Source organism: Chrysemys picta, chromosome 10 (genome assembly GCF_011386835.1).
Source record: "Chrysemys picta bellii isolate R12L10 chromosome 10, ASM1138683v2, whole genome shotgun sequence".
Classification (NCBI taxonomy): domain Eukaryota; kingdom Metazoa; phylum Chordata; order Testudines; family Emydidae; genus Chrysemys; species Chrysemys picta.
Window position 1 is genome coordinate 39,648,735 of NC_088800.1, and position 27,084 is coordinate 39,675,818.

General features: G+C 44.5%; 1 protein-coding gene across 2 annotated transcripts in view; it reads left to right on the forward strand.

Moving 5' to 3' along the window:
• The first annotated feature begins 795 nt into the window (after positions 1-795).
• EDC3 (enhancer of mRNA decapping 3) overlaps positions 796-27,084 on the forward strand; it is a 61,702-nt gene continuing 35,413 nt past the window's right edge. Inside the window, exons 1-3 of one of the 2 annotated variants that reach the window (XM_005309221.5) lie at positions 796-935; positions 9,509-9,713; positions 11,417-11,736. In XM_005309221.5, the coding sequence (XP_005309278.1) occupies positions 9,550-9,713; positions 11,417-11,736 (484 nt within the window). In that variant the 5' untranslated portion in view covers positions 796-935; positions 9,509-9,549. Of the gene's footprint in view, positions 1,556-9,508; positions 9,714-11,416; positions 11,737-27,084 lie in introns of both variants that reach the window. The other variant, XM_042843708.2, reaches the window with a different exon arrangement.

Genomic DNA, 27,084 nt, shown 5'->3' on the forward strand with positions numbered 1-27,084 from the left:
ATTTCATTATCCCCGCATTTAAGTGATTTGTAACCCAACCCCAGCCAAAATCTATCACTTGGGTAACACAGCTCTGTTTGCTGGATATCTAGGTAGATTAGGCATAAATACAATCTGGTCCTGAAGCTCCTTTTCCCCCAGCACATCACTAGCTGTCAGGGAGAGCTCATTTAGACTTTGTTTACAAATCATCATTTGAAATTATTATGTTGGCCATCATCACCAAAATGAATGCACCGATGTTGTAAAAAACAACAGCTGTATAAGGCAGCTAGTCTATGGTAATACTTTTCAACTCTATTATACTTTTTCAGATATACGTATTTGATCATACACTTTATATACTTGTAAAGTGTGTACGAATGTTTCAATTTCAATTCAAATTTCCAAACAATCATTAAATTGGCAACACAGCATGCAACTAGTTCTCTCTCTCTCTCTCTCTCTCTCTCTCTCTCCCTGCCCGGGAGTTCTGACTGGGGCTGGGGCTGGAAGCTCCTGGAGCTTCGCTCTAGGACCCCACTGCCCCGCCCTGGAAAGGGGGCTCTAAGTGAACCCACAGCGCTTCCCCGGCATCAGGCACAAGGAGCATGCGCACCAGAGGCATGCGCCCAGAGGGTTTACACACGCTCAACCCCGAAGGGCGCTCTGCGCAGGCGCATAGCCAGTTAGGCGGGCTCAGTTTGCGCGGCGCTGGGATGCGGGAGGTCGACTTGTCTATGCTCCTGGGGGTGGGTAGAGCGTCACCCTGGCACTGAGGCAAAATTGCAGGGCTCTATGACCGGGAGACGGGCGAGGCGATCCCACCCCCACCCCAAGCCGAGGCGGAAGTGACGGCAGACGCACAGCGCCGTGGAGGAGGTGTTTCCGGCGTGCGTCGGGGTCGGTGTGCAGAGTAGCTCCAAGAGAGGCGGAGAGCGAGCCGTGGGACTCAGGTGGGGGCGGCTCCCCTGTCCCTCAGGGGTGGGCAGCGCGGGGCGGACACGGCCTCGACCTCTGGGGCAGCAGCCGCGCCGCCATCTCGGCAAGGGGAGGGCTCCGGGGGAGGAGCTGGGGCTCCAGCAGGGGCGGTCCGTGGGAGTGGCCCCACTGAGATGCATGGAGGAGGGGGCCCCCCTCCTGGGCAGTTCCCCTCCCCTACTTTGCCCCCGTGCACGGGGGTGATTCCCCTCTCTCATGTTCAGGGGGACAAGCCCCCTTCTTTAATTAGTTCTCCTTGTGGCTCTTCTCCCTGCCAAGGAGTCGGATAGCCTGGTGCATTTCAGCGGGGAGCTGCTTCTGCCTCCCCCTCCCTTTTGCCTCAGCAGCCCCAGAGCTGCTGCTCCGGGGGGGATTTGAGTCCCCTTTCCTGTTTTTGATGAGCCCCCAAGGCGCCTTTATTTCCCCGTGACCCTTTAAAACCTCCTAGCTTGAGTGATCATAGATCCGGGCCTGGGTGCATTGTTTTTCTTCCAAGAGAGAGTGATAAAATCAGGCTTATCTCCTCCTGGATGAAGATGTAACCATCCACCCATGGGATCCTAGTCCTCTATACTCATAACACACACATAATGAGGTAACCTGAAAGCAAACCATCTCCATTAATTAATGAGAAGCACTGTTCTTTAACCTTTGTAACCAAACTGGAGAAGAGTTCGTGTCTTGCTATGCACTTGTATAGTGGCTTGTGCAATGAAGTCCTGTTCCTGATTGGGCTCTCTTGACATTACCACAATAAGAATAATAAATAGAAACTTTCCTGTTTCATCTGTAGGCTGTTCTCCTGAATGTTAGGAGTAACTGTGTATGTGTTCCCTTGATGACCACAAAACTGTGTCTACACTGGCACAAGTTGCCTTTTGTACATCTTTGGGGAAAAAGGCAGGACATTTGGATGTGAGCTTTGGATGAGGCCAAGAGTGTAACAAGATTCAAAAAGGGATTGGGTATTTATAAATATCAGGAATATCCAGAATTATGCTAATTAATTACCATGAATTTTGGAAGGCATATTAAACTGCATGCTTCAGGGTTTATGCCAGTGCCTGACTTTTAGGTCTCATCTTGATCTTTATGTGGGGGATAGGTTATTCCCCATCTACCTACTGTGCGGTTTTTATACCTTATGTAGCATCTGGTACAGATCACTGTGAGAGACAGGATAGTATTGTTCTAAAATAAGGGGGAGGGAGTAGACCAGTGGCTTTCAAACTGCAGGTCGCAACCCAGTACTGGGTTGCAGAATGGAAGACACTGGGTTGTGGCGGCTCTGGTCAGCACTGCCGACTGGACCGTTAAAAGTCCTGTCGGCAGTGCTGCTTGGCTAAGGCAGGCTAGTTCCCACATGTTCTGACACTGTGCTGCGCCCCAGAAGTGGCCAGCAGCAGGTCCGGCTCCTAGGCTCCGTGCACTGCCCCTGCCCCTGCCCCGAGCACCAACTCTGCACTCCCAGTGGGAGCTGGGGGGTGTGTGTGTGTGTGTCAGTGCCTACAGGCAAGAGCTGCGCGGAGCCGCTTGCGCGCTTCTGCCTAGGAGCCGGTCCTGCTGTTGTCCACTTCTGGGGCACAGCGCGGTCCGTGGTGCCAGGACAGGCAGGAAGCCTGCCTTAGTACACAACAATTTCTAGAGTGATGGTATGAGCCCCACAAGTACTAGTTTGTAGACCTGGGCTGTGAGTGTTGCTCCCAGATGCAGTGTAGACATGCTCTTAGTGGCTCTTTTTCTTCTGAGGTGTCTGTAGCGCAAAGTGCACAGCAAAGATTATTGATTTTTTTCCCCCATGTGATAATTTAGCATTTTAAATATTTATGTACTAATCTCCTAACATTTTTTGCCAGCTCAAAGCACTGTATAAACATTATGTAAACTAATATGCCAGACCAACCTCATCTCCTTCTTTGAGAAGATAACAGATTTTTTTAGACAAAGGAAATGCAGTAGATCTGGATTTCAACAAGACATTTGATACAGTTCCACTTGGGAAATTATTAGTTAAATTGAAGAATGTGGGGATTAATATGGCAATTGAAAGATGGATAAGGAACTGATTAAAGGGGAGACTACAATGGGTCATGCTGAAAGGTGAACTGTCATGCTGGAGGGAGGTTACTAGTGGAGTTCCTCAAGGATCGGTCTTGGGGCTAATCTTATTTAACATTTTTATTAGGGCTGTCGATTAATTGCAGTTAACTCATGCGATTAACTCAAAAAATTAATCAGGATTAATCGCAGTTTTAATCGCACTGTTAAACAATAGAATACCCATTGAAATTTATTAAATATTTTGGATGCTTTTCTACATTTTCAAATGTATTGATTTCAGTTACAACACAGAATACAAAGTGAACACTGTTCATTTTATATTATTATATTTGATTACAAATATTTGCACTGTAAAAATGATAAACAAAAGAAATAGTATTTTTCAATTCACCTCATAAAAGTACTGTAGTGCAATCTTTTTATCGTGAAAATGCAACTTACAAATGTAGATTTTTGTTGTTGTTACATAATTGCACTCAAAAACAAAACAATGCAAAACTTTAGAGCCTACAAGTCCACTCAGTCCTACTTCTCGTTCAGCCAATCACTAAGACAAGCAAGTTTGTTTACGTTTATGGGAGATAATGCTGCCCACTTCTTATTTACAGTGTCACCAGAAAGTGAGATCAGGCATTCGCATGGGACTTTTGTAGTCAGCATTGCAAAGTATCTACGTTCCAGATATGCTAAACATTCATATGCCCCTTCATGCTTCGGCCACCATTCCAGAGGACATGCTTCCATGCCGATGATGCTCATTAAAAAAATAAGGCATTAATTAAACTTGTGACTGAACTCCTTGGGGAAGGATTGTATGCCTCTGGCTCTATTTTACCCACATTCTGCCATATATTTCATGTTATAGTAGTCTCGGATGATGACTCAGCACATGTTGTTCATTTTAAGAACACATTACCTGCAGATTTGACAAAACGCAAAGACGGCACCAATGTGAAATTTCTAAAGATAGTTACAGTACTCAACCTAAGGTTTAAGAATCTGAAGTGCCTTCCAAAATCTGAGAGGGATGAGGTGTGGAGCATGCTTTCAGAAGTCTTAAAAGAGTAACACTCCAAAGAGGAAACTACAGAACCGAAACAACAAAAAAGAAAATCAACCTTCTGCTGGTGGCATCTGACTCAGATGATGAAAATGAACATGTGTCGGTCCGCATTGTTTTGGATTGTTATCGAGCAGAACCCGTCATCAGCATGGACGCATGTCCTCTGGGATGGTGGTTGAAGCATGAAGGGACATATGAAGCTTTAGTGCATCTGGCATGTAAATATCTTGCAATGCTGGCTACAGCAGTGCCATGCGAACACCTATTCTCACTTTCAGGTGATATTGTGAACAAGACGCAGGCAGTATTATCTCCTTCAAATGTAAACAAACTTGTTTATCTGAGCGACTGGCTGAACAAGAAATAGGACTGAGTGGATTTGTAGGCTCTAAAGTTTTACATTGTTTTATTTTTGAATGCAGGATTTTTTTTTACATAATTCTACATTTTGTAAATTGCACTTTCATGATAGAGATTGCTCTACAGTACTTAGGTTAACTGAAAATACTATTTCTTTTTTTACAGTGCAAATATTTGTAATAATAAATATAAAGTGAGCACTGTACACTGTATTCTGTTAGAATTGAAATCAATATATTTGAAAATGGAAAAAATCCAAAAATGTTTAAATAAATGGTATTCTATTATTGTTTAACAGTGCGATTAATCATGAATAATTTTTCAATCGCTTGACAGCCCTAATTTTTATTAATGATCTTGGAACAAAATGTGGGCGTGCGCTAATAAAATTTACGGGTGACACACAGTTGGGAGGTATTGCCAATACAGAGGAGGACCGGAATATCATACAAGAACACCTGGATGACCTTGAAAACTGGAGTACAGATGCTCCCCGGGTTACGCAAGACCCGACTTACGCAAATCCGCACTTACGGAAAAAGTTACGTAAGCTAAAATTAGGAGGTGGTGGTGGTGGTTTTTTGGGTTTTTTTGTGTATAATGGTCGGAGATACATTTCCGACTTATGCAAAATTTGAGTTATGCAAGGCGTTCTGGAACGGAACGCTTGCGTAAGTCGGGGAGCATCTGTAATAGAAATGGGATGAAATTTAATAGTCCAGAGTGCAAGGTCATGCACTTAGGGACTAACAACAAGAATTTTTGCTATAAGATGGGGACTTACCAGTTGGAAGCGACAAAGGAGGAGAAAGACCTGAGTGTATTGGTTGATCTCAGGATGACTGTGAGTGGCTAATGTGATGCGGGTGTGAAAAAGGCTAATGCAGTCCTAGGATGTACCAGGTGAGGTATTTTCAGTTGAGATAGGGAAGCGTTAGTACCAGTATACCAGGGGTTCTCAAACTGGGGCTCGGGACCTTCAGAGGGTCACGAGATTATTACATGGGGGGTCATGAGCTGTCAGCCTCCAGCCCGAACCCCACTTGCATCCAGCATTTATAATGGTATTAAATATATTTAAAAGTGTTTTTAATTTATAGGGGGGGGGGTCACACTCAGAAGCTTGCTATGTGAAAGGGGTCACCAGTACAGAAGTTTGAGAACTACTGCAGTATACAAAGCACTGGTGAGACCTCATGTGGAATACTGTGTGGGATTCTGGTCTCCCATGTTTAAGAAGGTGAATTGAAACTGAAACAGGTGCAGAGAAGGGCTACTAGGATGATCCGAGGAATGAAAAACCTACCTTATGAGAGGAGACTCAAAGAGCTTAGCCAAGAGAAGGCTGAGGGGAGATATGACTGCTCTGTATAAATACATCAGAGGGATAAATACCAGGGAGGGAAAGGAATTATTTAAATTAAGCACCAGTATGGACACAAGAACAAATGGATATAAACTGGCCATCAACAAGTTTAGGCTTGAAATTAGACAAAGGTTTCTAATGATCAGAGGAGTGAAGTTTTGGGACAGCCTTCCAAGGGGAGCAGTGGGGGCAAAAAACTTAACTCGCTTCAAGACTGAGCTTGATAAGTTTTTGGGACGGGGTTGGGGGGGCAGGGGGATGGTATGATGGGTCTGCCTCCAATGGCATGTAACTGATCTGCGACTGCTAGCAGCAAATATCTCCAATGGCCAGTGATGGGATGCTTGATAGGGAGGGCTCTAAATTGCCTCAGATAATTCTTTCCCAGGTGTCTGGTGGGTCTTGCCCAGATGCTCAGGCCTTGGCTACACTTGTAGCTGTACAGCGGTGTGAGTTAAACCTGTCTTCGTACAGCTGAGTAGGGAAAGCGCTGCAGTCTGTCCACATTGACAGCTGTCAGCGCACTGTCGTGGCTACATTTGCTGCAATTTCAGTGCCATTGGGAGCGGTGCATTATGGGCAGCTATCCCACAGAGCACCTCTTCCCATTCTGGCGCCGTGGATTGTGGGAAGGGGGCGTGGGTGCGGGAGATTCTGGGTCCTGTCCCAACGCCCCGTGATGCATTGCTTCGCATCCCAGGAATCCCTTTGTTTCCGTCCACCTTTGGTGCCATCTTTCAACGGTTTCTGTGCAGCGCGATCTGTCTGCGGGAAATGGAGCCCGAACTGCTGAGGCATCTGCTGACGAGTCTCGCCAGCATGTCACGTTTGGCTTTCAAACTATTCCTTAAGATCCAAAGTGACAGTGAGAGTGAGGAGTCCGACGATGCTTGTGACATTCACGGACATGCTCAGCACCGTGGAATGCCGCTTTTGGGCCCGGGTGGGATCACATCGTCCTGGAAGTCTGGGATGACGAGCAGTGGCTGCAGAACTTTCAGATGAGAAAAGCCACTTTCATGGGACTGTGTGAGGAGCTTGCCCCCACCCTGCGGCGCAAGCACACGAGATTGAGAGCTGCCCTGCCAGTGGAGAAGCGGGTGGCTATTGCAGTCTGGAAGCTGGCAACTCCAGACAGCTACCGGTCGGTCGCAAACCAGTTTGGAGTGGGAAAGTCGATCGTTGGAATCGTATTGATGCAAGTTTGCAGGGCCATTAATCGCATCCTACTCAGAAGAACCATGACTCTGGGTAACGTGCAGGACATAGTGGATGGCTTTGCACAAATGGGGTTCCCTAACTGTGGAGGGGCGATAGATGGGACGCACATTCCTATTCTGGCACCACCCCACCTAGCATCCAAGTACGTTAATCGGAAGGGGTATTTCTCTATGGTTCTCCAGGCGCTTGTGGATCACCGTGGGCGTTTCATTGACATTAACACAGGCTGGCCCGGAAAGGTGCATGACGCACGCATCTTTCGGAACACTGGGCTGTTCAGGAAGCTGCAGGCCGGGATTTTTTTCCCAGAGCGGAAGATCACAGTAGGGGAAGTTGAAATGCCTATTGTGATCCTTGGAGACCCCACTTACCTGTTAATGCCGTGGCTCATGAAACCATACACAGGGAGCCTTGACAGCAGCAAGGAACAGTTCAACTACAGGCTGAGCCGGTGCTGAATGACTGTGGAGCGTGCCTTTGGTCGTTTAAAGGGCCATTGGCAATCTCTGCATGGGAAGCTGGACTTGGTTATATCCGCGTGCTGTACCCTCCATAATATGTGTGAAGGGAAGGGTGAAAGCTTCACTCAGGCATGGACCTCCGAGGTTGAACACCTGGAGGCTGAATTTGCACAGCCAGAGAGCAGGGCTATTACAGGGGCCCAGCATGAGGCTGCAAGGATTAGGGATGCCTTGAGGGAGCAATTTGAGACTGAAAACCAGCAGTGATATCTGGTGCCCTGCACGGGAGTGAAGTACAGTAGCTCCAATCTTTAGGAATCAGTGTTTGCTGAGTAGACTTGCAGTGCCTGTTTATTTCCTGGGCTAAGGAATCTTTTACTTTATGCAAAATAATAAAGAATGTTTTCAAAGCCAAAAAATCCATTAATTGAAAAGAAAATTTATTTATTGAAAAGAAACACAACTGCTTGGGAATCAGAAAGGGCAAGGGGGTGAAGTGGGGAATGGTACAATCACAGATTTGCCTATGTCCTGTCTGGTGTGCTGTGCAGTGAGTGCTGCACTTCTAGGATAGCTATACTGCATGGTGATGGGGGTTGAGTGCAGAGGGTGTAAGGGTCGTGGTTTTCAGGGCTGGGTGGTGAAGATACTGGTGTTGGAGGCAGCTGGTGGCGTGAAGAACCTGGAACCCAGGAAGGGGATTTTTAAAATTCCTGGGGAATGTCAAGGGCGGGTCACATGGTTGGTTACCTGAGGCCAGGGCTGTAGAGTTTGAACTGATGACCAGAGTGGTTAGAACAGCCATTGTGGGATACTGCCAAATACTTCTGGAGGCCAGTCACAGCGCATTGGGCGGCCACACTGGTGCCGCCATACACAGTATTCCTCTCGGGAAGGTGGAGTACATGCAGCGCTGTAGCCACGGAGATACAGCGCTGTAAGTGCCTTGCCAGTGTGGACAGGGAGTGAGTTACAGTGCTGGGGGAGGCTTTATTGCGCTGTAACTCGCAAGTGTAGCCAAGGCCTCCGGGTCCAACGAATCATCATATTTGGGGTTGGGAAGGAATCTTCCCAGGTCAGATTGGCAGAAACCCTGGAGGGGGTTGCCTCTGCAGAATGGGACGGGTCACTTTGCAGGTTTAAACTAATGTAAATTCTGTTACTTGAAGTCTTTAAATCATTATTTGAGGACTTCAGTAACTCAGCCAGAGGTTAGGGATCTCATCTCCACACATGGAAAGGCATGCACAGTCACTTCAGTGTGTTGATTGAAAGTTGTACTTCCCAGAGACTCTAGAATTAAGAATTGAGGGGAGACTGGTGAATCAAGTATTTAAATAAACACACCATATGTATTTATGAGAATGTTTACCCTTTGAAATATACACAGTTACTGTCAAACAAAGTAACTTTTGAACTTTGTTTTATGTTAAACCTTATCAATTAGCTAATTGTGCGATTGATAAAATAGTATTTTATGGGTGAAATCCTGGGTTCAGTGAGGTCAGAATTTTATCCTATATAGCTATAGCGCCATCTTTCTGTTCCACTATCACTACACAAGTGTTTAGAATGGGAAGTTAGGACAGAGGTATGTGACTGAAGTGCCAGAGAGAATGTAGGCTGGCGGATCTAGATACTTAAAATCCAGTTCAACAAGAACACCCCAGGAAAAGTAGTTAGGGTTGGAATGTGTTACAGAAAATTACTGGTGTTTTTTAGATTACAGCATTATATGGAATCTGGTTGTGTGAGACTGTTTTATCTAGTATTATTTATGTAGCAACAAAACTGTGCTAGGTACTTTACAGACAAGCCTACAGGCATGGTCTCTGTCAAAGGATCTTACAATCTAAATAGGATCTTAAAGTATATATAGGTATTATCCCTGTCCCACTATGAAAAGACAGGCCACCAAAGTAAGGGCCTAGATGTGGTCTAGGACTGTGGCATGGGGGGATATAGCTGATGCTAATTAGGTTTGTCAGTCTCCTGATTTTTTTTTTTTTTCCCCAGCCAATCCTGTCTTCATTTTATAGTGATCACGTGTCAGAAATATGGCTACAGACTGGCTTGGAAGCATTGTGTCCATTAACTGTGGAGACAGCCTGGGAGTCTATCAGGGACGAGTGTCGGCTGTGGATCAGATCAGCCAGACCATCTCCCTGACGCGGCCTTTCCATAATGGTGTCAAGTGCCTCGTGCCAGAGGTCACCTTCAGGTAAGTGCCTCCTCTGTCTGCTTCTTCCAGGCAAACTTTACATATGGCTGAAATTGGGACATTTTGCTTCAAAACTCATTACTGCTTATCCTTGGCTGAAAAGTGCCTGTATTGCTTTTGCTAGGCCCTATACAGAAAGCAAGAGATGCTGTCTTTGGGCTTTTTGTTATCTGGGTTACAGTGTGACACAGATGTAGATCACAATTGGAACACATTGGTAGGAGCAAAGAAAATGCGTGTCTGCACAGAGTCACTGTGTATTACCTGTCCTCCAGCTTACAGTTAGATGAGACATTTGGCAGACTCAGTGGAATTTTTGCCAATGGCAAGTTTAATGTTTGTGTTTGCTAAAGCACGACTGAAGTGAAAGTGGAGCTGTTAATCATTTAAATTAGATCCTTGCCCCAAATAAATCCGTTTTATGGCTCCAACTGCATGTTTATCTTCAGATCTGTCTTATCTTCTGCCACTTTCTTTTCCTCCATCTAGATAGCTCTTGATATCCGTCTGGCAAGAATACTCTTCTCTTTGACACAATAATCTTGTTCTATAATTCGCAAGCCAATTGGTGCAGATTGGCCTTGGAGAGACATACCAACAGCATCCAAAACTAACAAGCCTACTGTTGTGTAGAAAGTATTGCTGTTCTTCTACTAAATTACCTGCCCTCTACCTCTGCCCCCAGCTCCCCTGTTACATTATTGGAGAAGAGTAAAGATTAGTAACCAAAGATTTTTTTCTATTATCAGTGCAAATTGGCAAAGTTAATACACACATTTAAATGATTTCCACAAATACACAGATTTAACTATTTTATTACTAAACAAAGATTAAATAGCAACCTTAGGGAGTCTCTCTTCCTTAGGGCTTATCTACGTTACCCGCTGGATCAACGGGCAGCGATCGATCCAGCGGGTGTTTGATTTATCGCATCTAGTTTAGACGCGATAAATCGACCACCGAGCACTCTCCCGTCGACTCCGGTACTCCACCAGGTGGAGAGGCGCAGGTGGAGTCGACGGGAGAGCATCAGCTGTTGACTTACCACAGTGAAGACACCGTGGTAAGTAGATCTAAGTATGTCGACTTCAGCTATGTTATTCACATAACTGAAGTTGCGTAACTTAGATCGATTTACCCTCCTCCCCCCCCAGTGTAGACCAGGCCTTAGAGAGTTGAAACTCAGAGTGGGAGGTGGGCGGAGAATAGAGAAGGAAGAATCCATGTAATGCTGGTAAAGGTATCGAAGTCCATAACATATTCAGTCTTGGTAACAACATTACTTTTATATCCCAGTATAATAGATTCATTCTGAAGTTTGATTATTCTTCATAAATCTAAAGTCTAAGACCATAACTTATAACCACTCTTTCCAGAGTGACTAGTTAACAGCTTGCACCCACTCCTTTTGACTAGGTACAGAGGCAGTGGGATAAAGAGGTATTTGGGGTTCACTTCTTTCCAGGACCAAAAAAGTCAGATGTATTGTCTGAGGAATATAGTCTTTAAGTGTGTGTGTGTGTGTGTTCCTAATAGGCATTGTAATCCATGTTAATGTTTTTTTTTTTCCCTTGGGTTCCAGTGAATCAAGAGAAAAATGTCATTCTGATGCTGCTGCAGACTCTAACATACTAGGGGCTTGATTTCTGTAGAGCTGGGCACCAATATTGAATCCTACTTTCTGTTCTCTTTCCTGTGTTTAGGGCAGGTGATATTACTGAGCTAAAGATTCTGCAGATCCCAAGTCCTGGGGACAGCAAACAGAGTGGGGACCTGCAGCATACTGAACTGGGCATCCCTGGCATTGGGTGCCAAGTGGGTACCAATCAAAACGGCACTGGCAAATTGCTAAAGAAGCCTACCTCTTCCAGCAGTGCCCCACAGGCTATCCCAAGGAGAACGGACATGAAAAATCAGGAAGTTGTCATCTCCCCACAACAGCAGCAGTGCTCTAAGAGCTATATGGACCGACATTTGGAATCCTTGAATCAGTCCAAAGGTTTCCGTCGTAGACACAACTCCTGTGAGTATATTGCCCATTCAGCAGCTTTCCCTTCTCTTTAGCTCTGTCAGTCTAGCCCACTGCTGCATTGACTACTGTTCCCAAATGGGTATTTAATATAGCAATTAAATGGGGCTGGAAAGACTTAAAAAAATTATTTTGTTACTGGTATTCTTGTTTCCATACCATTAATTTCTCCACCCTGTTAAGATATTTGGGAAAGTGCTACAAGCTGTCAAATATTTTTTTACCCCAAAAAGTTTGATAAATGTAGATCTTAAAACTGCCAGCCACTTGTCTTAAATCAAGTGTGATTTAGTAATGGCTTTTAGCTATATTAATAACAACATGAGAAACTGATGACAAAATCTATATCCGTAGTTTCTCTGAGTGGACAACTGCTGTTATGGCATCTCTAATTCACAGTCCATTTTGGTCAATTTCACACTCATAGGATTTTAAGAAATTCATGATTTCAGTTATTTAAATCTGAAATTTCACGATGTTGTAATTGTAGGGACCCTGCCCCAAAAAGGAGTTGTTGGGGGTTGCAGGGTTATTGTGGGGCGAGTTACAGTATTGTTACCCTTACCTCTGTGCTGCTGCTGGCAGTGGCGCTGCCTTCAGAGCTGGGCAGCTTGAGGGCAGTGGCTTCTGGCTGGGAAACCAGCTCTGAAGGCAGAGCCACTGCCAGCAGCAGCGCAGAAGTAAGGATGGCATGGTATGGTATTGCCAGCCTTACTTCCGCATTGCTGCCTGCAGAGTTGGGCCTTCAGTCAGCAGCCGCCACTCTCTGGCCACCCACTTCTCAAGGCAGCAGCGCAGAAGTAAGGCTGGCATGGTATGATATTGCATGGTATGATATTGCCAGCCTTACTTCTGCGTTGTTGCTGGCGGAGCACTGCCTTCAGAGCTGGACACCTGGCCAACATCTGCCACTTTCTGGCTGCCCAGCTCTGGAGGCAGCACAGAAATAAGGGTGTCAATACCGTGACCCCTCCTAAAATAACCTTGCGATTCCCCTGCAACTCCCTTTTTGGGTCAGAACCCCCAATTTGAGAAACACTGGTCTCCCCCATGAAATCTGTGTAGTATAGGGTAAAAAGCACACACAAGACCAGAATTCATGGTCCGTGACACATTTTTCATGGTCATGAATGTGGTAGGGCCCTACTGATGGGAGGAGACCATGCACGTCCCACTCAGGACTTGGCTTCACTCTGAGTATTCTGCACTGGGGCATAAAACGCTCTTACGCTGGCCCTTGGGTTGTTTGGTAGAAGGGACTGGATGACCTAATCTGTCATTTCCATTTCTAACTTTTTTTCCCTGAAAGTAAGGTTTTATTGCACTTTTTATGAGCATCCAGGATACACTGGCAAAAACCAGGTGCGTAATGTATATTCGACACAAAATAACTTCACATTATAATAGCCTCCAACAGAATAGAAAAAATAGTTTGTTTCCATCAAATCAACGCAGGTAACTGGGAACTCTCTTAAATAAATTCCAGGCCCCGTCCATCTTTAACTTCTTTTCAGTGGGCATATTTCTTAGCTGCAGTTTAGAATTCCTAACTGTGTCAGACTAGAGCGCTGCAGTGGGACTGGAATCCAGCAGGTCTCTGAGAACCCGCTGTCATAATAGGGAGATAAAAATTCAACAAACAATGCGGGTGGGAGTGGGTGTTGCGGGATGGGACAGAAGCAGATTAAAACAATAGTCTTGCACTGAATTCTATGTCAGACTTTTAAGTTCTCCATGTTTGGATCTCTTTTAATTGCTTTTGCTATGCTGATGATTGTGTGTAATGGTTATCTAATGTAGGTGACTGCGTGTATCTTGGATAGAGATTAGCAAGATCAGACAGCACGCTCTGATTTCAGATTGCTAGATATAGCCTTTTTATGAGATCATCTCTAACTAAGAAGTGCATTAACACACTCATATCCAGGTACAACATTTCTGATTGCAGCATAGGGAAAAGTGTGTGTTATATATGCATAACTGCTTAATTGTGGGTGAATAAATATTTGCTTCAAATCCTCAAAAAAATCACCTCCAAGCTGAGGGAAAACTTGGAAAATTTCAGCCTGAAAAGAAGTAGATTTATTAAGTAACGAATAACAGAATAAGTGAATTAGAATGGATGTTCTCAACTGGGGGTATATGTGTCCTCGGGAGTACGCAGATGTCTTCTGGATGTACATCAACTCATCTAGGTATTTACCTAGTTTTACAACAGGCTACATAAAAAGCACTAGTGAAGTGAGTACAAACTAAAATTTCATACACACAATGACTTGTTTATACTGCTCTATATACTATACACTGAAATGTAAGTACAATATTTATATTCCAATTGATTTATTTTATAATTGTATGGTAAAAATGAGAAAGTAAGCAATTTTTCAGTAACAGTGTGCTATGACACTTTTTTGTGTTTTTATGTCTGATTTTGTAAGCAAGTAATTTTTAAGTGAGGTGAAATTTGGGGTATGCAAGACAAATCAGACTCTTGAAAAGGGTACAGTAGTCTGGAAAGGTTGAGAGCCACTGTCTTAAACTATAGTATGTGCTACCCTCCTCACATGCTGCTATAAACCATTAGAGGGAACAATAGAAAGCAGTCATTCTTAGAATAAAAATCTTGGGCCTGCTACATTTAGCAGAGTTCTTAAGCACATGCTTAACTTTAAGCATGTGCACAGCCCTATTGATTTCTGTGGGGCTGCTCACATACTTAAAGGTTAAGCATGTGCTTTGTGAAATCTAGGTCTGAAAGGCTGCTTGTACGGCTATTAGTATTTACACAAAGCAACCAATAGAGTTTAAGTCTGCAGGCATCCTTTGAGCTGGCTTTTATGATGTCATTGTTTGACCATAAAGGCTTATTAACACTTACAGGGGTTGTGGGCAGATATTTCTGTTTTCAAAGTGCAACTGCCCAGAGCAGCCTTCAGAATCTACAGTGGCACAGATGAGAAGAGGCTAAGTATGAAGTTTTATGAATTACATGCTACAGTCCGGTACAACTTCTTATGGAATGGTGGTAGCCTCCCTAGAGTTAAGGTTGAAACTAGCTTCTCCCTGTAAATCTGACTTTAAATATTTTCTCCCAAAGAGCACAAAAAGAAACCAGTGTCTCTAAAACTTTTAAATGCTGCATCTCATCTCAAGCTTTTATTGTAATCTTAGTAGAAGTCAGAAAAGTTAAAAATAATTTTCCAGTCATTCACTTGCAACCACCCAAAAGTAGTTAGAGATTTTTTATTTTCAAGATGGTTTGGGCTACATCAAATTCATTTTGATTTTTGTTCACATTGTTGACAAATGCCAATATCTGATTTTTTTTTGGGGGGGGGGGGTGTTCCGTAGGGGGAGCATTTCACTGAAATAGTTATTTTTAAGTGTATATAGAGCAATATTTTAAAAAGTAGACTGACCTCATCCTGGCTTCAGGGACTGCTGCTGTGGTTGCCGAGCTGAGCCAGAGGTGAGAGGTAGGACAGGGATGAGAATTTAGGCCAGGGTGGCATGGGGGTGTACCTGGAATGAGTATGGGGAGAAAGGGAGCATCAAAGACATAGAATGGCAAGTTGAAAGCAGGGAAGAGTTATGTAGGGGTACTAAGACACAAGTATTGTGTGTGTGCAAGGATCTGGAAGACGTATGAGGGGGTTTGTGCAGCGGACTATGCAGGTGATGGAGAATTCTGGGGAAGATAAAGGGGTATGGAAATGAGTGCAAGGTGTTGGAGGGCATGGAAAGCAGGGTCCACATATGTGCAGGGGACTGGGTTGAAGTTATGCTGACTGAGCTATAATTCCCTGGGTCCTCTTTGTTCCCCTTTTTAAATATAGATACTACTGTATGCTCTTCTCCAGTACTCTGGATCTCACCTGTCCTCCAAGAGTTCTTGAAGATAGTAGCTAACGGTTCTGAGTTTGCTTCAGTTGGTTCCTTAAGTACCCTAGGATGAATTTCATCAGGCCCTCCCAACTTGAATACATCTAACATTCTTTAATCTGTTCTTTCCCTATTTTGGCTTGTGTGTTCCTTCCTCTTTTTTGATGATATTAATTGTGTATCTAGTCACCATTAACCTTTTTAGTGAAGACTGAAGCAAAATAGGCATTAAGCACCTCAGCCTTCTTAAGCAGAGGACCTATGCTTTCCTTCGTCTTTCCGTTGCTACTAGTGTATTTAAAGAACCTCTTCTTATTGTCTTATATGTCCCTTGCTAGGTGTAACTCATTTTTTGCCTTAGCCTTTCTGATTTTGTCCCTACATGCTTGCGCTATTCTTTTGTCCTCCTCCATAGCAATTTCTGTTCCCTTTTGATTTTAAGGTAATTAGAGAGCTCCTAATGGAGCCATATTGACTTCTTACTATTCTTCCTATCTTTCCTTCACATTGGGATAGTTGGCAGTTGTGCCTTTAATATTATCTCATAGTGAAACTTCCAGCTCTCCTGAACTCCTTTATCCCTTAGATTTTCTTCCTATAGGACCGTACTGTGACAGGTTGGACCCCCTGGGTTGTCACCTGGTGTGCTGGGACGCCACTGAGGCAGACTATTCTGCCAGCCTGGGCCCCCTTTTGGTCTTGCTGGGCTAGGCTCCCCAGCCTTTTCCAGCCAAGCACACAGGCAGGGCCACATCCAGCTGCACAGAGAGAGAGATCTGCTCTGAGAAGGCTCATCTTAAGGGCCACAGCACCCAGATGTCTACCCTGCCTTGAAATACAAACCCAAAAGTATATGAAATTTGCCTCTTCCCTCAATGTGGAGGAGGGTGTGCACAACTTCTCGCGCCCCCTCCCCCCCAGTTAGAAATCACATAAACTGGGTTCTATTGTAAACCAAAAATAAATTTATTAACTATAACAGGTGTATTTTAAGTAGTTAAGGAGGTAGCAGACAAAACAAGGCAGATTAGTAAGAAAATAAAACAGCACGCAAACTAAGCTTAATACATTAAAGCAGTGTTTCTCAAACTGGAGTCGCGACTTGTGTAGGGAAAGCACCTGGCGGGCCGGGCCGGTTTGTTTACCTGCCCCGTCCGCAGGTCTGGCCGATCACAGCTCCCAGTGGCCGTGGTTCGCTGCTATAGGCCAATGGGAGCTGCTGGAAGCGGCACGGGCTGAGGGACTTACTGGCCGCTGCTTCCAGCAGCCCCCATTGGCCTGTAGCGGCAAACCGCGGCCAGTGGGAGCCACGATCGGCCGGACCTGCCGATAGGGGAGGTAAACAAACCGGCCCAGCATGCCAGGGGCTTTCCCTACACAAGCGGCGACCCCAGTTTGAGAAACACTGCACTAAAGAAACTGGTTACATGTAACTTCTCACCCTAAATGTGGTTCTAATAATCTTCTTCACATGCCAGACACGCTTCCAGCATGGGTCCTTTCTTTCCCCCAGTTCAGTCTTAGTTGTTTCCAGCAGTCATCTTGGGTTGGGGCAGCAGGGGAGAACTGACGACCTGGATTTCCTCAAATAGGATTTACATAAGGCAGGAATCCTTTGTTTCTATTTTGCTCCCCGCCCCCTCCCCCAGCTTCTCCTGGAAAAGTACAGAATTCAAGATGGGTTCCAGTATCAGGTGACATGGTCACATGCCTCTGTAGGGTCCCTGTAGCCATTCTTCACAGGTTGACCAACATGTTCACAGGAAGACTAAGCTCTTTTACAGTCCATTGTCTCTTGCTGATGGGCCATCAGCACTTGTACCTGAAGTGTTAGCGCCGGCAGCACCCAAAGTAACATAGTTGAAATATAGATACATAGTCAATATTACTAGCTTCAGATACAGAAATGATACAGGCATACAAATTGGATAATCGCATTCAGTAAATCATAACCTTTCCAGTGATATCTCACATGAGCCATCTTGCATAAAATATATATCAGTTATGTCATATTCATATCATAAGCATATTTTCATAAAGAATATGGAGTATAATGTCACACTTACCAGCTCTGAGTTTGTGTGCTTTTTTGAAGTCCATTGTCCTTATTATGATGTTTTTACTCCTTCCTTTCCTTAGAATAATGAAATCTATCATTTCATGATCATTTTAACCCAAATTGCCTTCAGATTCACAACCAATTCCACCCAGTTGATCAGAATCAAGTCTCAAAAGGCTGTCCCCCTAGTTACTTGCTCCACTTTCTGAAACAAAAAGTTGTCCCCAATAAGTTCTTGAAATGTGTGTGTTTTTCCAACAGATGCCTGGATAGGTAAAGTCCCAAATTACTACCAGGTCTTGTGTTTTGGGTATTTGTTGTTTGTTCTAGAAATGCCTCATCCACCTCTTTTTCCTGACATCACTCTGTCTCTTCCCCCTTCCCCTTTTTCTTTTTCTTAACCCAGAGACTTCCAACTGGTCTGTCTCTCGCCTTCTTTTGGACTTCAGCACAAGTGTATATTTTCTTGGTGTATAATGCAACACCATCTTTCTTTTTTCCCTGCCTGTCCTTCCTGAACAAGCTGTACCCTCTATAGCAATATTCCAGTCATGAGATTTATCCCACCAAGTCTCTGATGTCAGTTAAGTCATAATTTAACTTATGTACTAGTACTTTCAGTCAGGGTTGGCAATTTCCCAGGAAAAACTAGTTTAGTTCAGGGTGCTGGTAAATACTGGTTTGAACCAAGGAAGTGGAAAGAATAAAATTATTATTAAAATAGACTAATGAAAATTAGTGATAAATATTTAGCAATTTGGTATTAGTTTTGCAGTAATATGGTCCTTTTAATTTTAATTAAAAGAAATAAAATAAAACAAAAAATAGAAGCTGTATGCTGTTGCCTTGGCTACCTCAAACAGAAACTGAAACTTCTTAACTGGGGAATTCCCCTTCTTTGGTCAGCAATCCAAATTACGTTTGTTTAGCAAACAAAGAAGGGGAATTCCCAGATTCAGAAGTTTGTTTCTGTTTGATGTAAACTGCCAAACAAACTGTCTAGTCCAATACTCCTTTTCGTGATCTGATTGGCTGGAGTTACAACTGAATTCAGTGTCTCAAGTCAAAATATTTCAATCTGAGCAAATGTGAAAGACCATTTGATCCAATTCATGGCTATTTTGAGAAAATTCATGAAGATGGCAAAGAGAGTCTTAGATGCACAAGTTGCAAAGAAAAAGTAAGTGGGAAGGCAGACTGTATGAGGAAACATGTTGCAAAATGCTGTGAAAAGAACAGAGAGACACCAGGATCACTGACTTTGGCTAGATGTTTGTGAGCACTAGAATCAGACTGAGGATGAAGGTACTTGCCATTGCCAAGAACGTCAAAAGAAAGCCGCACCCAGGTCAGCCAAAGACAACAAGGAGGAAATGGGAGTTTTTCAACCACAAATGGATGTGTGTGTAACAAAAGCAACTCCAGAATTGAAACAAAATGTAGACTTAAAAATTACAGCATTTTTTTTTATGGCTGTAAAATTCCCTTTTCTATTATTGAGCATCCAGTTTTTCAAGCAATGATCATCTTCCTAAGGCCAGACTACAAAGCACCAGTCGAAAGCAGACAGCAGGTGAATAGTTAGTTTCAGTTACTAATGGTTTAAAGGTGGAAGCACTCAACTGATTACATGGAAAAGCAGTTACATTACTTCAGTCAGCTAGTATTAATATGCACAATGATCCAGTGATATCTAACTGGTTTCTGTATCAGTGATTGATACTGGAAGCAGTAAGAAAACTGGGAAGTACCATGCTACACTGAAAAGAGAAGCCACAATATTCGCAAAGGAACTGTCATTGTGTTAAGAGCTACCTGACAGACAATGAGAAAAAGATGCAAAGTATGAGAAGTGATTTGGAACAAGATGGCAACACTTTGGTTATGTATGGATGTGCATCACATTTGTCGAGGTAGATTTAGCCAGACCTTTCATGAAGTGCTTTGATGAAACATGCTATAGATTTGTAAAGTATTTTCGTAATACTGGTTAAAAGAATGCCAAGTTCTGTTAAGACTCAAGTCATGATGACACATGATGGGAAAAGTCAAATAACATGTCTGGAAACATAGAATCGTAGGACTGGACGGGACCTCGAGAGATCATCTATTACAGGCCCCTGCACTTATGGCGGGACTAAGTATTATCAGACCATCCTTGACAGGGACGACTGTTCACTCATATTTAGCTTGTGATCCCCTATCGCCCCTCGATCCCTTTCAGCAGTACTCCTTCCTAGGCAGTCATTTCCCATTTTATGTGTGTGCAACTGATTGTTCCTTCCTAAGCAGAGTACTTTGCATTTGTCCTTATTGAATTTCATTCTGTTTACTTCAGACCATTTCTCTAGTTTGTCCAGATCATTTTGAATTTTAATCCTATCCTCCAAAGTACTTGCAACTATTCCCAGCTTGGTATTGTCCATAAACTTTATAAGTTTGTTTATGAGAAGGTTGTGCGAGACAGTATCAAAAGCCTTAGGCCCTGTCTACACTGGCAAGTTTCTGCACAATAAAGCCGCTTTCTGCACTGTAACTCCCGAGGTGTACACACTGCCAAGTTGCAGTGCTTTAAAAAAACCACCCCAATGAGAGGCATAGAGCTTTCTGTGTTGGAGCTACAGTGCTGCGGTGCCAGTGTAGACACTGTGGCGATTACAGCGCTGTGATTGGCCTCCTGGAGGTGTCCCACAATGCCTGTTCTCACCTCTCTGGTCATTGGTTTGAACTCTACAGCCCTGCCCTCAGGTGACCAACCATCATCCCCACCCTGTAAATTCCTTTGGAAATTTGAAACTCCCCTTCCTGTTTGCTCAGTGATGCGTGCAGTGGTCTCAGTGCATCTTTCCAGGTGGCCATGCCTGCTCCACGCACCAGGCGATCCCCTGCTTGGAGCAATGCCGAGCTGCTGGATCTCATCAGCTTTTGGGGAGAGAAGGCTGTGCAGCCCCAGCTGCGCTCCAGCTGTAGGAATTATGATATCTACGGACAGTTTTCACGATGCATGGTAGAAAGGGGCCATGACCAGGACACATTGCAGTGCAGGGTCAAAGTGAAGGAGCTGTGGAACGCCTACCACAAGGCGTGGGAGACAAACTGCCGCTCCGGTGCTGCGCCCATGAGCGGCTAGTTCTGCAAAGAGCTGGATGCGATAATTGGTGGCAACCCCACCTCCATTGCGAAGACTACTGTGGATACTTCGGTGGCTCGCGTGCCGAGCCAGGAAGAGGAAATCTTGGATGAGGATGTGGAGGGGGACGGGAACCCAGAGGCAGAGGATGACTTGGAGACCAGAGATGCATGCAGCCAGGAGCTCTTTTCTACCCCGGAGGAGGCTAGCCAGTCTCAGCTGTCAGAGAATGTCGAAGTGCAAAAAGGAGGGGAGGCCCCTGGTAAGTGGATCTGATTTTGGGAATTGCTGAAGCGAGTTGTTGGGGGCAGGAGGGCTGCAGAAAGAAGGCTTGTCTCCCACCGCATGCCTAGTCTGAGCGGCGGAACAGGCCGTTGATTGACTCCCTCACTTCATGGGAATCTCCCTCAGAAATCTCCAGGAAACTCTTGTGGAGATACTGGGCAATCTGCTCCCACAGGTTCTTTGGCAGAACTGCTTTGTTTCTTGCCCCATTAATGGTAACTTTCCCGCACCACTGTGCCGTCACGGGAGTGGGGGGGGGGGGGGGCGGGGAATGAACCATTGCTGCACAGAGGTGAGCTGCATAGGTGCCAGGGCGGAAGCCGGCAGGCGTGGAGAAGACCCTCCCTTGATTCCCTGCTCACCCTCAGCAGCGAGATATCTTCCATAATGATCACATCCTGTGGAAAGTGTGGGGACAGGAATGATTATCAGGCTCCCCCTACAGTGCTGGCTCTCCCCAAGAGCCACGAGCCCAGTGTATGGTAGGGTCCTGGAAGAATGATTTACTCTACCCCTGCGGCTACTCACCATTTTGGAGGTCTTGTGGCTCATGTGTGCTTGCCTGGGGTCAGCCAGTGAGTGACAGGTGTGTGAGTACTGGCTGTGTTTTAAATCAATGAAATCAGTGTTTTCTGTGTTGCAAACATTACTGCTTCTGTAAAATGTTGCATTTAAACTTCACAGAGATGATCTTGGGAGCCCAGCCTCCCTCTTTGTTATCGGCGGCCGAATGGCTGCGCAGAATTAGAAAGCGGCCAAGAAGAACTAAGGAGGACTTTCTGCGTGAAGTTATGATGCACTGAGCTGCTGACAAACAGGAATTGAAGGAGTGGCAGGACAGCAAGAAGAGGGACCAAAAGGAGAACTCAGCATGCCAGAATGAAGCCACGGAGCATCTCTTAAAGGTTATGGAGCGCCAAGCAGACGATACTAGCTCTTCAAACCAAGCAGCTCCACACCTGCCCCCTCCTGCAGCCACTGTCACAAAACTCTTTCCCATGTGCCCCCCAGACACTGCCAGCACACTCTTATCAACCTCCTGGCTCCAGTCTATACCAGCGACATTCCACTCCTCCCCCCTCACAGTCCAGCACTGTGGACTCCCACTACCCACTGCACTCAACACCCATCCCTCTGCAGTTTGGCCCTGCTGAAGTACAGTACCCGCTGCATTGTACTCCAAAGGAGAAGGTTGGATATGATCCCTGGACAGACACAAATCCTTAGCCGTCCTGGGACCCCTCCTCCTTTTGGGACCTTCCCTTCCCCATCCCCCTTACTGCTTAAGGGTTTGTTTGTTTGTTTGTTTGTTTGATTCTCTCCTCCAGTTGTTGTCTTTTAATAAAAGAATTGTGTTGGTCTGAAAGCAATCTTTATTATATTAACTGAAAGCAAAAAGAGCCCTGCAAAACAACATATAATTATGTTAAACCCACTTATTGCATTGTCTGCACCAATCACCTCCTAGCATTACAAACAGTGCACGCCCGAGCATAGCAACAAATATTAGTGGCTTTCAGCTTCAAATTGCTGCCTCAAGGCATCCCTGATCCTTATGGCCCTGCTCTGTGCCCCTCTAGTAGCCCTGGTCTCTGGCTGTTCACACTCAGCCTCCAGGTGCTGAGCCTCTGAGGTCCAGCCCTGAGTGAAGCTTCACCCTTCCCTTCACAAATATTATGGAGCATATAGCACGCAGCTATAAGCATAGGAATATCGTCATCGGCCAGGTACAGCTTCCCATAGAAGCAGCGCCAGCGGGCCTTTTAAATGGCCAAAAGCACACTCAACAGTCATTCTGCACTTGCTCAGCCTGTCGTTGAACCGCTCCTTGCTGCTATCAAGTTGACTTGTGGCTTCATAAGCCACGGCATTAAGGAGTAGGTGGGGTCTCCCAGAATCACAATGGGCATTTCGACTTCCCCTATGGTGATCTTCTTGTCCGGGAAGAAAGTCCTTGTTTGCAGCTTCCTGAACAGGCCAGTGTTCCGAAAGATGCGTGCATCATGCACCTTTCCAGACCAGTCTGCGTTAATGTCTGTGAAACGCCCATGGTGATCCACAAGTGCCTGGAGAACCATTGAGAAATACCCCTTGCGATTATTATACTCGGTGGCTAGGTGGTCTGGTGCCAGAATTGGAATATGCATGCCATCTATCGCCCCTCCGCAGCTAGGGAAGCCCATTTGTGCAAAGCCCTCCACAGCCATCAGTAGCAATCTGGAGTAGCCAGCGCCATGCGCTTCTCCAACATCAGAGCCGCTCTCATTCTCATGTCCTTGCGCCGTAGGACTGGGGTGAGTCCCATGAATGTGGCTTTCCTCATCCGAAAATTTTGCAGCCACTGCTCGTCATCCCAGACGTGCATGACGATGTGATCCCACTACTCAGTGCTCAAAAGCAGCGTTCCATGATGGTCAGCACCTCCGTGAATGCCACAAGCAATCTCGTGTCGTAGCTACTACGCATCGAGAGATCAATGTCGCACTCCTCTTACCTTTGTACTTTAATTCCACTGCCACTCATGACGTGTTTGTCAGAGTGAGCAGCATACTGGTCAACAGTTCGGGATCCATTCCTGCAGTCCGAAGAGGCAGGGCGCGCAGTACACAAACCGTTGAAAGATGGTGCCAAATGTGGACGGAAGCACAGGGATTGCTGGGATGTGAAGCAATGCATCACAGGTCATTGGGACAGGACCCAGGATGCCCCGCGACCCCCTCCGCCTTCCCACAAGTCTTAGTGGCAGAAGAGAAGGAGGTGCTCTGTGGGATAGCTGCCCAGAGTACGCTGCTCCGAATACCGCTGCAAGTGCCGCAAGTGTGAACACACTATTGCACAGGCAGCTGACAGTGTGAACACCTAACAATGGTTTCCCTTCAACGCTCTCTGAGCGGCGCTGTAACTTTGCCAGTGTAGACGTGCCTTTACTAAAGACAAGATATACCACATCTATCGCTTCCCCCCATCCACAAGGCTTGTTATCCTGTCAAAGAAAGCTATTAGGTTGGTTTGACAGGATTTGTTCTTGACAAATCTATGTTAACTGTTACTTATCACCTTATTATCTTCTGAGTATTTGCAAATTGCTTAATTATTTGCTCCATTATCTTTCTGGGTATTGAAGTTAAAATGACTGGTCTGTAATTCCCCGGGTTGTCCTTATTTCCCTTTTTATAGATTGACACTATATTTGCCCTTTTCCAGTTCTCTGGAAACTCTCCTGTCTTCCATGACTTTTCAGAGATAATCACTAATGGCTCAGCTATCTTCTCAGTCAGCTCCATGAATATTCTAGGATGTATTTTATCAGGCCCTAGTGTCTTGGTGATATGTTTAATAATCAGCCACATTATCTCAGGATTGTGAGTGATCATGAGGCAGAACTTGAAGATATGGTTGTCAGTATAATTGATAATCAAAGGATTTACCAAGAGGGAAATAACTTGATCAGTCAATTGAAATCTGTTGCAGTGGCACTTGACGGACTCCAAAGGAACACATCAACAATTGTAGCATACAAAGTATAGTTGGGTCTACTGATAAATGAAGATGTTGCACCACGTGAAGTAAAAGTACAAAAGAGATTTCCTGAGGCAATTACTCCTGTACACATGTTGGCGAACCTCCTTCATGCAAAATATGCAGGAAAGAAATTTGTCAGCTGAACAAGAAGAAATTGTAAGACAGTGGTTGCTCAGCAAAAATCCTGACTTTCTGCCATATTTACTTGCATTTAAAGTAGAAGAATTGCTGTATCCAAAATCAATGTTTTCATCTGCTATCAAGGAAAAAGCTTTCCTTTAATATAATGGGAAAAAATCTAAAGAATGCTGATATTCCATCTGACTTCATAGAACTGGTAGTACAATTGCATGTGTCTCAAGTTCAGCAAGCATAGAACAAATCTTTTAAACTTTCGATACATTCAAAACTGAGGAATAGGCTCGGGCTATCTGCTCCATCAAAGTTGGTCTTCTGCTACAGAATGCTGTATGGCCAAATATACCTGGACTTGTAGTCTACAACTCTGCATGTTTCTGATTGTTTAATGCTTCAAACCTACAGCTCTCGATTATTGTCATTTTCACATAATCGGATGTTTTTGACTTTTGTTTATATAATATTGAAAATATGAAGTGAGTCATGACGTGTGACTTCCTTGGAAAAATATCCAACCAAAGTGTATACAGACATTCCGACATTCACTATTATAATAACATATATTAATATTATGATCACTGCAGTTTTACTTTTTATTTGTACAACCCTAAATTAATCTCTTGATCTTTCCGCCTTATGTAACCACAACTTGAATATGTAATTAAAACTAAGTGTAATGTGCGTATGGATTAGTGTAACCGTTTTTAAACTGGAAAATGCCTTAAACTGGGACTAGCTGTTTTTTCCTGAGGTGGTAAAAGGCGTGATTTTACATGGTAAAAACCACCTCTGGAAAATACCATGCCATCCTTGCTTCAAGTTCTTCCTGTTTGTTCCCCATAGTCCTTGCATTTGGGTATAGACATTTGTCATCTTAATCCTGTCTAGTTTTTAAATGTTTCATTTGATGGTACTTCCATCATGTCCCTTCCATAGTCTCTTAAATCTCACTTAGTAAGTTTCCTGACTTTTCCTTAGTTGTATCCAGCCACTCCAAGCTATATCCCCTTGGGCATCTCTTTGAAAGTCCCTCTTTGAACTTCCCAAATACAGATTTATCCAGCTGTAATCTGAGACCTGCTTTGCTTTGACCTCACTGACTGAAGCTTGTGTGCCAGTTGCACCAGTTTACATCACTTTGCTAGCTTTTTGGTAGCTCTGTAGTTAGCAGAGAGAGCTTTAAACCCCGCCAATTCGTCTTTAAACACAAGAGACAGAAAACAGTTAATCTGAAAAAAACAAAATGTCACATCCTCTTTTACTGATTTGACTTAAAACTGTCTGAAAATCTTTGGAAACCAATGAAAACATAAGGCAGGCTTGAGTTTGAGTCATCTACAGGTGTTAGATCTACAACTTTATTCAGTCGTCTTCTCAGTCCCCCACAGTTTTGGTGGAGAGTCTTGGACCCTCTATATTAAATGTTTGAGAGTCCAGTGCATGACAACTTGGATTGTAAGCAGATCAAACTCCTAACCTCTCTGAAATGTATAGGTTTGGGGGAGCAGATTAAATGTGTGAATCTGTCAGCAGTGGGATGCAAGAGATGAGATGCTAGCTGCAGGAGGGGGGATTAAGAAGTCCATGGAGGAATGCGCTGAGACATTCTCTGGAGCTTTCTCTCAGAAGGTATAGTGGCTGGGGTTAAAACAGCTGCAACTGACCTTTCGATGACTTTAGCGTGCTAAGTCAGGGACATAGTTCTCTCTTTACGGTGCTTGTGTGACAGAAATCAGTAAACAACTAATGGCAGTGTGGGTTACACAACAATGGGTTACGTGCAATGCTGGCACTGTGCTCATTCATGCTAGGGCTGGTAGTAAAAGCTCCCCGAGGGATCTTACAGGAAGGCAGTCAACCCACTGGAGACTTTATACTTGCTTGACTGTTTATGATTGAATGGTAAAGAAGTTCAGGAAGTATTGTTTACCTTTTCTGAAGGAAGTGCTTTTTTTTTTTGTGCTATGGCAAACTGCCAAGTTGATGCCAAGCCATACATCTTTCACTGTAATAAACTGAACACACAGACACAGGAGGTTGGCTTTTCTAGTGTATTGGGAGAATGAATGGGCTGGGAGGGGAGGAGTTGTTTTTGTGTGTGCACCCCTGTGATGAGAGTGAGAGAATTGCATGCTCATGAATGAGCTGGATTGAAAACCCCAGACACACTGTCTTCTGTTTATCCACAAAACAGGTATAGCAAAGGCAACAGCAATATATGAACAGCCATCAGTTAGGAATCTCAGGCACTACTGATCTGCATTGGATTCAAGCCAGTGCCCTAGAGGTGAACAGCTCTACATCCTATTAGACTTCTGAGTTAACC